General features: G+C 34.1%; 1 protein-coding gene and 2 pseudogenes across 1 annotated transcript; 1 reads left to right on the top strand and 2 right to left on the bottom strand.

Annotated features, from left to right (window-relative positions):
• Positions 1-2771: 2771 nt before the first annotated feature.
• LOC107610551 (UDP-glycosyltransferase 73C25-like) lies at positions 2772-3695 on the bottom strand (annotated as a pseudogene).
• Positions 3696-5492: 1797 nt separating this feature from the next.
• Positions 5493-6277, top strand: LOC110265396 (TMV resistance protein N-like; annotated as a pseudogene).
• A 3603-nt stretch (positions 6278-9880) lies between these two features.
• Positions 9881-10900, bottom strand: LOC148547298 (uncharacterized). Its single transcript, XM_088495375.1, has one exon. The coding sequence runs from the start codon at positions 10898-10900 to the stop codon at positions 9881-9883; it is 1020 nt and encodes a 339-aa protein (XP_088351501.1).
• Positions 10901-14087: the final 3187 nt, after the last annotated feature.

Raw genomic sequence — 14087 nt, forward strand, 5'->3', positions numbered from 1 at the left:
ATGTGGGTTCGAGAACGTTAGTGACAATCACCTTTTTCACTAACGTTCCTAACCCAAGGATGGTCCACGTTAACTTCAACGTTAGTGGCACCAACGTGACCACTAACGTTGCCTCTTGGTCCTTCACACATGTTATTGGGGTTCACCTTTTTCAATAATGTTGAGAGTCCCCCCTTTCTCACGTTAGAGTTCACGTTAGTATAACTAGCGTGGCTCTTAACATGAGCATGCCTTAGCCTCGAGAGCGTTAGTGACACTTACCTTTGTCACTAACGCTCCAAAACGCCCCTTTCCCACGTTAGAGTTCATGTTAATTGCGTTAACGTGGCCACTAACGTGGTATTGGTTGCCATCTCCAACGTTAGTGACAAAGGTGAGTGTCACTAACGTTGGCTCATCATTCTTTTCCTCCACGTTAGCTTCCACGTTAACTGAGTTAACGTGGCAACTAATGTGGCTCATATTGGCTTAGTCCAACGTTAGTGACAAAGGTGAGTGTCACTAACATTGGCTATTCCTTGCTCCTCCACGTTAGAGTCCACGTTAACTGAGTTAACGTGGCTCTTAACGTGGCCAATATGGGCTTAGTCCAACGTTAGTGACAAAGGTGCATGTCACTAACGTTGGTTTCATCTTCTTCTTCCACGTTAGAGTTCACGTTAACTGAGTTAACGTGACTCTTAACGTGGACAATTGCCACTTTGGAGCGTTAGTGGTATTCACTTTTACCACTAACGCTAGAGCTCCCTTTTCTTCCACGTTAACTACCACGTTAGTGTAGTTAACGTAGCAACTAACGTGGGCTATGATGGCTTCGAGGACGTTATTGGCGATTACTTTTCTTATTAACGTTGCAAGCTATCTCCCATTCCACGTTAGTGGTCACGTTAGTTAGACTAACGCGGCTACTAACGTGGCTCTTCCTTGCTTCCTTTGTCCTGAAATCAAGCAAATAAAGTGCATCAAAGCTTTAGTCCAAGTTATGAGATCATGCATTATCCCAATTGTCATTCAATCCATGCATAATTCTCATGAAATCATGTAAAATTCACAATATTTGCCTAAATCAAGATGTAAGTGAATATCCACCCAAAACTTGCTTATTTACTAAGAAAATGCATGAAACTACCTTAAAACAATAAAGAAAAGGTAGTGAAACTGGCCAAGATGCCCTTACATCATTTATATGGTTCATATAATTTGTTTATATTCAAATTGGAGGGTACTCCTCCATAATTTTATTTTCCCTTTCTTTTGTTCATGGCTATAGATATAACCAAACCAGAGAAAGAGAAGATCAAAGCCCTCTCTATTCATCAAAGACAAGGCACCCAAATGAAAGCATGCAAGCTATTTATCTTCTCCCTTAACCATCCTCAAGTCAATGGAAGGCACTGTTTCAGATGCAATTGGCAAACTGAATTTGTCATTCTATTCTATCTTGGAGATGCTTCATATAATCCAAAATAGGCTGAACTGCCCAAATCAATTGGCCTGTTCGGCATGCTTCCACTAGTTGCAACAATCTAACTCAAACACAGCATCGCGGTGGAGGCCCCCATACGGCAACTCCCTCTCTTTGAAGTATGTTTGTTTGGTGATCGTGTTCTATGGATGCCTTTGTAATGAGGAGTGGCAATGGATAGAGTAGGGTAGGATAGAGTTTGGATTTTACTCTAACTCTATTCCTAGGTTGCGATTTTTATATAAACTCAATTCTATTTTACCTGTGGGTTGAGAATACCCAATTCTAATCCTACCTGTTCTTAATCCACAGGTACCCAACTCTACATGCGGGTTAGAAAAAATGCAACATTATTATATAACTTGATGGTAATTTAAAATAGAACTGACTTTTATGTAAAAAAAAATGTATTAAATTATAAATTAATGATCTTCTCTTAGTAGTTAAGGATCTTTTGCATTTTTTGAGAGATCTTTGGTTCAACATCTACTTAAAACATATTTTTATATAAATATATAACATCACATATATAGGATGCGGGTTGGTCGCAAATAAGTCTGCACCCTACCCGACTCACAAGAATCCTACCCGCACCCTACTCTACCCGTTGTGGATTGAGTTGCTGCGGATCGGGTTCGCAACCCTACATGACCGGATTAGTTCGGATTAGATACCCGTAGGTGAAATGCATGTTGCCACCCCTATTTGTAATTGCAATTTGACTATATAGGATTATTTGTACAAGTATTAAGATAATTATTAAATTTTATTAGAAATATAAGCCATAAAAAAAATATATTCTTACTACTATTTTTTCTCTTTATTAATTCAATAATCTTATAACTTTCTTCTTTTATTTAATAATAAAAGGCATAATAAGTAAAATTTAATTAATGACTTTTTAAAAATAGAAAATGACACATAATTTACAGCAAAAATAAAAATGAAAAAAAAACACTTAATAAAATGGAGGAAAAAAATTTTCTTACATAAATTTGCTAATACCAATACTAATTGATGACATGCTTTACAAAAAAAAAACATAAAATTCTTATTGGAGCCTCCATATTGATTTGGAAAAGTATAGGTAACCAACAATATTTTTAAACAATGTGTAAACAATGTGAATTAATAGGGTTAAAAGAGTAAATTTAATTAGTAGCATTAAATTAGGGTGTAGTGTATTTTTATTTGATTGGTGATTGTTCATATTATTCAAGATAATCATTGTTTACCTAACACTTCACCATTGATTTTTACTCCATATAATAGTACTATGGAACAAAATAATCATGATTTTGTGCCATTAGTTTTTGACAATTAGATTATCATTTACTTCCCATGCTTTTATGCAAAATATCTTCGATGAACATAGTCAAGTTACTATGAGAAGATCTACCTTGTGCTACAGATATTTTTGCCATTTCTGCTAACTCTCTTACTCTTTTTCTTCTCTCTTCACATTCACCATTATTCTCATCCATTAACTTTTCTGGTCCTATTTAATATCTTCTTTCTTAACCAATATACCAATCTCCTCTTCCTTTCCCCACACCATAGGACTTCTCACACCAACCATCACTCTAACTTTTAGTACTTTGACAACTAGTTTTCATTCAGAAACTGGTCTGCAAATAACGGCCACGTTAGCATTGGCACACCAGCGCAGATAGCTTTTAAGTTAGAGTTCCAGCCACAGTGTGTTAAGAACCCTCCAATTGAAGGATGTGATAGTATTAGTAGCTGAGGAGCCCAACCTCGAATTATAAGGCTCTGATCTTTGATTCTTTCTTCTAACCCATCTTCCTTAATCCACTTTTTTAGCCTTTTTAATTAACTCCCTTCCCTTATGACCCAAATGAAAGGTCTCTTTGATTCTTTTAAGGCTAAACCAATCTCAATCAACTGAATTGCAGTTAGATTACATAAACTTCCAAGGCATACATAAATTACACTCTTAGACTTTTGAGAATCAAGCCATTTTTGATACATCCACCCTTCAGTTGAAACCTTGTTGCCTCTTTGAGCCTTGTCCAACTGATCCTTGTTGCTTAGTGACACCGGACCGATGCACCACGCTTTATCCTTTCTAACCCTCTTGTACATTCTTTGATACTCAGGCTCCAATTCTTGGAACAAATTCATGATTATTCCATAAGTGTCTTTGCTTTACAAAATTAAAAGAAATAAATCGAAAAACACTCTCAAAAGCATGTTACGTCAGCTCCATGTAATAGAATAGATCTTGTACACACCATATTCTGCATTGGAGGCCTCCAAATGGTATATGCCTCTCTTCTTTAATTTTGATCTTGATATTGAATTGTTTGGATTCTTTATTCCTTCTCTTTAAAGTATGTTTTTATTTTTTTTATTTTTATTTATTTTTGTCAAATAGATTGGATAGCCTTCAATTTTAGACAAACTCACTCACACTCAACACTTCGGTTCCTATTTATTACTTGGTCTTCGCCAAGTTTTAAAAGTTTTAAACTTAGGTGCAGCATATTAAGAGGCATATTATTTATTCTTTGAATTAAAACTTCAGCTACCTTTTTAAAGTATGTTTGATTTGATAATTGTATTTTGTGGATAAAAAATTGTGCGCTTGTATAAACAAATTCATTTGTAGATTTCCAAATTTTCCAAATAATATTTGCTGCCATCGAAATCAAAACCTCCTCTCACACTTTGTCCAAGTCAATCATTCCTTGAATGAAGTCAATCATTCCTTGAATTGAGTTTTAATAATAAATTCTTTAAGAGATCAAACCTAACAGCTCTTGTACATTGACATCTTAAAAGACAATGTTCAATAGTTTCTATGAGAAGATCCATCTTCTTCTACAGACCTTTACCAAACTTGTGCCATTAATGGGAACATAGATTGCGTTTATTTATAGAGATAAAACATTAAGATAGGGACATAAAAACACAAAATTATGTTTGACAGAAGAGACATAAACAGAAACATTGTGTCCAGAAACATTAACAAGGGACATGACTTATTTTTTATTTTTTTATTATTCTTGTTAATTTTTCATACTTATATTTTTTATTATTATATTTTTCGTTTCAAATTTTTTGAATAAAAAAAATGAGAATAAATTAGATTTTCATAGTTTGTTTTAATTTACCACTAAACAGAATCAAGAATATAAAATTGTGCCACATGTTAAAATATGATTTGTCTACATGCCAATTTAGTGTCCCGTGTCACAATATAATTTGTTAGTTATGTCACTTTATGTTATTATTGCAACTTGCAAGTGATTTTTTAGTCCCAAAAATTGATGAAAGTCAATCAAATTAATTTCTAAAATAATTTCTCTTATTTTTTATTTTATATATTTAAAATTATTAATATTTTTAAATGTATGAATTTGAGGACTAATGACTTTATATTATAAGCAATACAATTTTTCTAAGCACACACTAAAGTTATGTACAATTTCTTTAGAATTTAGATAGAAAATTGGTAAAATAATAAAGTGCAACTTCCTCATTTTAGGATATCTTAATTCATTTCTTTAATATGATTTAAGCTAATGCCTTATTGCATAATAATGGTCGAAATGTTTTTCCTTACACATTGCTTGGATAGAGGGAATTTGCAGAGAAAGAAAATGGGAGGAGAAAAAATGAATGAAAAAGTAAATTTTTTGTTGTTTGGATGAGAAGAGAAAATAGGGTGGAAAGAAAAAAAATAATATGAGATCCACTAAAATATTTTTATCCCAAAGATGAGATGAAAATGAAGAGAAATGTAGCAAACATGAATGAAATTACATATTTATCCTTTTACTTTTTTTTCTATTTTCTTTCTTCTCATTTTTTTTCTTATTTTCTTTCTTTTTATTTTCTTTCGTATATCAGAAATAAAGTTTTGGTAGAAAACTGACTTTCTGTCGAGATTTTTTTAAAGTTCTAGTATAACAAATTCACTTACAGATCGCTGAATTCTGTTTTATAGAATTTGGTCTACCTGACAAGAATTGATTTGAGCAACTCGAAAGAGCTTACGGAAATGCCAAATTTTGAATGTTGCAAAAATCTCAAGAGATTAGATCTTTCAGGATGTACAAAACTACAGCAGATCCACCCTTCAATTGGATTTCTTACAAGACTTGTTACTTGAATTTGAGGGACTGTAGTAGTTTGGTTAGACTCAAATTTGGTGATAATAAATGCAAGTTAAGCTCTCTGATAGTTCTACACCTCTCAGGCTGCACAAAATTGGAAAGTACACCAGATTTTTTGGGGCTCTTAAATCTAGAATATCTTGATCTTGAACAATGTACAAGTTTGGTTCATATGCATAACTCTATTTGGGCCCTTGAAAAACTTAGATCTTTGAGTTTGAGAGATAATATAAATCTTAAGGGGGGACCTAATGGCATCGCTTGTATGACATCTCTTCATACTCTAGATTTTCAAGGCTCCTCAAACCTTTCAGAACTTCGGCTTGTTATTAGCAGACGTTACACAACTCTTGGCAAGTCTATCCCTTCACAGGTTCTGGAAGCTTTATCATTTCTGGATCTTGGCTTTTGCAATCTATCAAAGGTTCCTGATGATATTGGGGAATTAAAGGGGTTAGAAAGACTAAATTTACAGGGAAACAGCTTCACTAGTTTACCTTATACGATTGGGAGGCTTTCCAGGCTAGCATATTTGAACTTAGAACAATGCTTTAATCTTCATTCACTGCCTCAACTCCCATTTTTCAATGACCCGTTAGGAGGACGATATTTTAAAACAGTGTCCGGATCAAGGAATCAGGCTAACAAGAAAATAAAGATAAGAAAATAAAAGATATGTATTAAAATTGTTGTTTACATTATAAAGAGTCATGCTATTTATAAGCATTTTTCAAACTAACCTCATAAATATTTAGCTACCAACTACTAACTCTCAACTACTTATTATTACTCTAACACAACTATTTATTATTGTTCTAATACGCCCCCACAAGCTGGAGGATGAAAAATATCAAGAACTCCTAGTTTTGAGAGATTAAGATGAAAGAGATGAGGGAACAATGGCTTAGTAAAGATGTTAGCCAATTGTTTTGAAGAAGAGACAGGAAGAAGTTTCATCATTCCGGCTTGAGCCTTTTGACGGACCACATGACAATCAACTTCCAAGTCGCTCATGAAAAACAGGATTTGCTGCAATGTGTAGAGCGCTCTGATTATCACAAAAAAGAATAGGAGTGCGATCAGTTGAAATTTGAAGAAAATGCAGCATATTGATCAACCATTGGAGCTCACAGGTGGTGTTTGCAAGAGCCCTATATTCTGCTTCTGTTGAAGACCTGGCAACAGTGGATTGCTTCTTTGTTTTCCAAGAGATCAAAGACTTTCCCAAAAAGAAACAATAACCAATTAAAGAACGACGAGTATCCGGACAACCCGCCCAGTCAGAATCACTGAATCCACATATATGAACAGAAGAGTCACGGGAAAAGAAAAGACCTCTGCTTGGATTAGACTTCAAGTATCTCAAAACCCGATTTGCTGCACGAAAATGGGATTCAGTAGGAGAAGGCATGAATTGGCTAAGCTGCTGTGTTGCGTATGTAATGTCAGGCCGGGTAGTAGTAAGGTAGAGGAGGCGGCCAACAAGACGACGATAAATTAAAGGATCGGGAAGCAAAGGGCTATTGTCCTGATGTAACGTTGTAGAACTGTCATGGGAATAGATGCTGGTTTAGCACCCAACAAGTCAGAATCTTCCAATAAATCAACACAATACTTTCTTTGAGACAAAGAAATTCCTTGAGCAGAATGAGCAACTTCAATACCCAAAAAATATTTAAGAGTACCCAAATCTTTGATTTTGAAATGCTGATTTAAAATAGATTTAATGGTAGCCATCTCAGAAATAGAATTGCCAATGAGAACAATATCATCAACATACACCAATAAGACAGAAACTTCAGCACTAATAAATTTGACAAAAAGACTGTAATCAGATAGAGTCTGCTGGTACCCACAAGAAATTAAAAGTTTGGATAATTTTTCATACCACATACGGCTTGATTGGCGCAAACCATACAGTGATTTCAGCAGTTTACAACACTGATTTGGGTGACTAGAACTGATTCCAGGAGGCAAGGTCATGTATACATCTTCAGATAAATCTCCATGCAAAAAAGTATTGTTAACATCTAGTTGATGGATAGGCCACCTCTTCATGGAAGCCAGAGCTAATACAAGTCGGATTGTAACTGGTTTTACTACCGGAGAAAAAGTCTCCAAGAAATCCACCCCTTCTGTTTGTGTGAATCCTTTTGCTACAAGACGAGCCTTATAGCGTTCCATAGAACCATCAGGGCGACGCTTGATCCGATACAGCTATCTACAGCCAATGGGTTTTACACCAGGAGGACAATCCACAACAGACCAAGTTTGGTTCAAATCCAGAGCAACAAGTTCATCTTTCATAGCACTGCACCAATGATAATATTTATTGGCGTCTTGAAAAGACTTTGGCTCAATTTCAGAGTGCAAGGATAAAATGAATTTTTGATAAGAAGGGGAAAGAGAGGTCAGAGACAGAACAGAAGAAAAAGGATACTTACAAGTTGAAGATGATGGAGTTGGAGTAGTGAGAGAAGAGCCGCAAATATAGTCAGCGAGACGATTTGGGGAATGTCTTTGACGGAGACTGTGACGGATGGTAGGATAAATGGTTGAAGACGGTGTAGGAGAGATTATGTCTGATTGGGAAGCAGGAGACGAGGTTAAGGATTGTGAAGGAGGAGAAGAGATGAACTGAGGTGTATTAGATTGATGATGAAGTATGGGTGGGTCAATAGGTAATAGTTCAGGCCTAATGGGAAGGGAAATGGGTTGTTCGGTTGGTGTTTCATGGAATTGTTTTGTTTCGGACATGTGTGGGGTTTGGTATGTTTAAAACAGATTTAGTACTAGTGGCAAAAGGTATTACCATTTCATAGAAAACAACGTTTCTGGACATTTCAAACCTTTTATTTTCTAAAATATAAACAACGTACCCTTTAATCCCATTTTTAAAACCAAGAAAAACAGCTTTCTTTGCCCTTGGATCAAATTTAGAACGATTAGCCATGAGAGTTGATACATAGCATAAGCAACCAAAAACCTTTATATCATTATAATTAGGAGATTTATTAAATAAAATTTCAAAAGAAGTTTTAAAATTATTATTGATAGCATATGACCAAAATGATAGAGGTAAATTAGATTGAAACATGAGAGCACGGGCCACATTTAAAATATGTTGGTGCTTACGTTCCACTCTCCCATTTTGTTCGGGTGTTTCAACACAACTACGTTGATGAATTATGCCCTTTGAAAAAAAGAAATTATGTAAGAGAAATTCCGGTCCATTGTCGGAACGTATATACTTAACTTTGAAGTTAAATTGCGTTTCAACCAATGCAATAAAATTCTTGACATGATTTTGTATTTCGCTTTTTGATTGCAATAAAACTACCCAAGTGAAACGGCTGAAATCATCAACAATAGTTAAAAAATATTTATGATTATGGATTGAATTTTGTCGAAACGGTCCCCATATATCAAAATGCAATAATTCAAAAATTACATTAGCTTTATTAAAACTTGGAGAGAATGAAAGTTTCTTTTGCTTGGAAAAATGACAAACATCACAAGGCTCACCATGAGGCATAGAAATAAAGGGAAATTGTCTATGTAAAAATTTTAATCTTTGTCCAGAAAGATGTCCTAAACGAAAATGCCATAAATTGAAAGGTGTAATGGGTGTTGAATGAGTGGTGTTTATTGTATGAGTAGGAAATGGATTATTTGTTGTGATGGAGGTTTCAAGAACATACAACCCTTCTCTCATGCTATCCAAACCAATCATCTTCAAATTGTTGTCCTGTAAGAAACAAGAGGAGTGTGAAAAAGTAAGTTGACAATTGATCATTGAAGTTATTTTTGAAATAGAAATAATATTAAAATTGAAGTGAGGTAGATAGAAAACATCATGAAGAGCTAATGAAGTTGAAAATTTAACAACACCTTTATAAAAAGATGTAACTTTAGAACCATTAGGCATATGAACAGTAACTGGATTAATTTTAGAAAAAAGATATGAACCAAGATAAATTGGAAGCAATATGATCCGTGGCACCAGAATCAATGATCCAAGTGCCTGTAAATTTATTTTGTGCAGAAAAATTATTTAAAATAGAATAAGTGTGAAATGAACACAAATAATGAGTACCCAAAGTTGGGTCAGGAAGAAACCCAATTTGGTTGGAGGATGAGAGGCTTTTATCTTTGCTGTCTGAAGATTGAGATTCAGCCTTTTTCAGAAATGCTAGAAGGATGTTGTGTTGGGCTGGAGTGAGACCCAAAACCTGCTCTGTGTGTGTTCTCTGAGGAGTCATTTCTTCATGAACTAGGGCATGAGAGGAAACTGGCGGCGTGGGAGAGTCAGGAGGCGGTGTCCGCACAACGCTGGCATTAACTGAGGCAGAGGCACGATCAAGGAATCGTGGTCTCCTTGGATGACGCGGGTGGCCAGGAGGGTAGCCATGTTTGTTGTAACAAACATCCACGGTGTGCCCCCTTTACCACAGTAAGAGCAAATCTTCGAGGAACCGCTGTTGCCGCGTCTTGGGTTTGAAGAGGCATACCCACGACCACAGCCAAGAGGAGGACGACGAGTTTCTACGGCAGCAGCAATGGTTCGTTGATCGTCCAAAATTCCAGATGCGTTATGAAGTTGACGTTCGTGTTGAACGACAAGAGCGAAGACCCTGGTGACAGGCGGAAGAGGATCAAGAAGAAGAACTTGTGATCGAACTACAGAAAAACGCTCATCAAGACCTTTAAGGAATCGAATGATAAAATCTTGTGAGCGATGTGTTTTGGCTGGGCAATTACAGACGGAAAGAAGACGTGAGTTATCAAGCTCTTCCCACAATGTCTTCAAAGAGGTATAAAATTCTGTTACTGACTGATTTCCTTGTCTAAGAGCATAAATTTCTTCTTGTAATTCTGCAATACGAAGAATATCACTTTGGAAAAAACGCTCTTTAAGGTCAGTCCATACAGAAGAGGCAGTAGAAAAATAAACAACACTTTGGGTAATAGAGGGAGAGAGAGAATGAAATAGCCAAGACAACAGATTATTGCAATGCTCCCATATTGGAAACAGAGGATCATCAGTTAGAGGAGAAGGAATAGAGAGAAAGCCATATTTGTTTTTGGAGATGATGGCCATAGAAAAAGATCGACACCAAGAATGATAGTTATTGCCAGTAAGGACAGGAGTAACAAGGACAGAGGTTAGATTTTCACTAGGATGAATATAGAAAGGGTTAATGGGATCTTGTGCTACGTTAGAAGATGATTCTGCCATTAGAGGAGAAGAAGACAATGGAGACTGATTATTTGGGTTTGAAGTTTTCACCATGGATACCAACAGAGCTCTTTCTCTTTTTGAGCTCTGATACCATAACAAGAAAATAAAGATAAGAAAATAAAAGATATGTATTAAAGTTGTTGTTTACATTATAAAGAGTCGTGCTATTTATAAGCATTTTTCAAACTAACCTCATAAATATTTAGCTACCAACTACTAACTCTCAATTATTTATTATTACTCTAACACAACTATTTATTATTGTTCTAATACAAGGGTTAGGACTATATATGTTTTGTTGTCGCATATTTGACAATTGTCGCTGTCTAAATTGGGTATTTGTCTGGCTAACAAGATTGATTGAGGTGCGAAATTATCTTCTATGCCTAAATTTCTCGTCTTTCACACAATTTCTGTCTGATTGATACTTTCTTTTTTGAAGAAGAGAAAAGAAAAAATCCTTTGCTGAGAGATCTTACTGATATATCTTTGTGTGTTTCCTCTTGTACCAGCAACCTTGTCATTTCAGGTGTGGCTTTGACATTGTTATCCCCGGGAATGAAATTCCATCGTGGTATTTCAATCATCAATTTAAGGGCGGATCAGCAATAAGGATAGTGGACGCAGATGTGGATGACAATTGCATTGGCTTTACCTTTTGTGTAGCATTTTGTGTAACCAATCCTTCGGCAGTTTCTAGTTCTTCACATAATCGGCTGTCCACATCGTTGCCAAGTCCATTATATCTTTCCTTTGAAAGTGAACAAGCAGTAGAAATCTTCTGTATGCCATGCCATTTAGACTGCAACCCTCAGTTTAAAACTGCGAGGAAGCAAAATTTTGACCATGTCTGGATTATCTATATTTCTAGGCCACACTGCCATTTTGTCAGGAGCCAATATCACATTTAAAGCCTGCCCAGGGATTGAAATGAAGAACTGGGGGCTGCGAATGGTATTCAAGCAACATATAGAGGCAATTAAAAGAAACTTGAAACGCCAAAGTAAGATTGACCCTTTTTATTATCTTATGGATGACCCTGAAATCCAACTTCATGATCATGGGTTGGTTATTGAGGATGTGCGTGAAAGCTACAACAGTAGCATCGGGCCAAAAATCCAGCTTCCCTACAATTGGTATGTAACTGATGAAGAGGAAAAGGAAAATATGGAAGTCAAAAGCAAAGAAATTAATCTCGCAAATATTGGCCTTTAAGTGAGGCCAATCTTCCTTGAGTTAATTATCCTTCTTTTACTCATTTTTCATATGTTTGTTATTTTTTATTCTTTAATAGAAAGAGGATTCTTTAACAATCACTTATTCTTTTGCTTTGCCACTCTCCAAGCACACATGAAGATTGAAGAAGCAAAACATAGCGGGAACAATGGAAATTCTGTTGTTTTATTGTAGATTTGGTGAGTCATATATTGTGTTACTGTTAGGTTTGTGGCACCTAGCTAGCTCATTCATGTGAAAAAAGCTGTAATGAGAACTTGAGTGTTCTTTTTTTTTTTTTTATCGTGAAATTATCCGTTTGTTATTGAATTGTATCCCAGTGCACCACGACTCTCGTCATATTCATCCTGCTCTCTATATAATGATGGTTGGATCAAACATCGAGCAACATTAATCTCATTTATCCGTTTGATCTTAATGCTCTGTTTTCGTTATTTCATAGCTACTGGAAGATTCCACATTTCAAGAGAAGTTGCAAAAGTGATTTCTTTGGTGTCATTTTTGTATCAAATATTTGCTCCCCTCAGTTTTTTACACAAAGTTTGTACTCTCTAATTTATAAAAATGTTAAAAAAAAAAATTGTAAATCCCTTTTAATTAAGTAATATCGTTTTTAAATTCATTTTAATTTTAATTTTTAAATAATTTTATATTTAGCTAAAGTGAGACTTCTATTGTATATTAATTACTATCTCAGAATAAAAATCATACTAATAAATTAATAATAGCAAATTACAAAAATTAGATATAATTATAATTATTTTCATACGGCTAATGCTGTTAAAATTATTACTATTAATACAATTAATACTATTATTGTTATGTTTCCTTAAATTTAGAGACAAAAATTAAAAGAAAGTAATACAGTAATACTACTTGAATAGGATCCATCTAGTGTGCAGGTGTGTTTTCGTACAGATTTACAGGTGTGTTTTCGTACAGATTTACAGATTTTTGTTTTTGTGGTTGAAAAAGCGTATCACTAAAAGTGTTGCTTAAAGAGAAAGTGTTACCCTTAATCGTTAACTTGGCTCTGATACCAATTTTTTTAATCGTTATTTCTTTTAATTTTTTTTTCGAAATTTCTATTAAATAATTTGCCAATTCAAAAGTATTGACCATATTACTAGTATTTATAATTCTGATTTTTATAGTTTTTCAATCTTGTTTTAGTTTATAATATTCTTTTTTGTATATAAAATATTTTATCTGTTTGTCTTTTTCTTTAATATAATTTCTTAAATCCTCAAAAACCTCTTCTATTTCTACAATTTCTATTGTTTCTAAATATTTTTTTAATTTTTCAACTTCATTCTCCATTTTTTCTTTTAACAGCTTTAACTCTTTTAAGTCATAATATGGTTTTCCAGATATTTATAAATTTTTTAAGTTTAACTCTAACTTGTTTATATTTATTCTTATTTCTATCCTCTTTATTATAAGGTCATTAATTTCGATCTGAAGATTATTTAATTTCCTTTTATACTCCTTTATTTTACTTTTTAATTTTTTCGCCCTTTTTCTTTTTATTTTATTTTCTGGTCTTTCAATCTTTGTATGCTTCATTGTTTAGAATTTCTGCAAATTCTATCATCAATTCATCACTATTTTCTAGAGATTCTATCATTTTTTCTAGCTCTTCAACTTCTTTTTTCAACTTGTCATAGATTATTTTTAGAGCTTCAAATGCTCTTTGATTTATTTCAGAAAACTGTAAATAATTCAACCGATTTTCTCTTTCAAAAAGCTCTTGTTTCTTATCTTGATAAGTTACATATATTTTTTCTTTATTTATTGTCATAATTTAGTGTTTAGGGTTTCATTTAATTTTTCGACCTTTTTTGTTAATTCTTTTATTTCAGAATTTTCTTCTTTAATCTTTAATTTAGATAAACTTAAAGGGCTATTAATTTTAGATTCTCTTATTTGAAAATTCGATGAAACTAATTTTCCTAATGGTTCTTTTAATAATAGAACTGGGTTTTCAATAGCTTTATATTTT

The sequence above is a fragment of the Arachis ipaensis genome, chromosome B8, assembly GCF_059453495.1.
Source record: "Arachis ipaensis isolate K30076 ecotype BB chromosome B8, ASM5945349v1, whole genome shotgun sequence".
NCBI classification, from domain to species: domain Eukaryota; kingdom Viridiplantae; phylum Streptophyta; class Magnoliopsida; order Fabales; family Fabaceae; genus Arachis; species Arachis ipaensis.

Excerpts from the sequence above, each read along its gene's own strand:
- LOC148547298 (XM_088495375.1), bottom strand. The coding sequence starts at position 10,900 with ATGGTGAAAACTTCAAACCCAAATAATCAGTCTCCATTGTCTTCTTCT.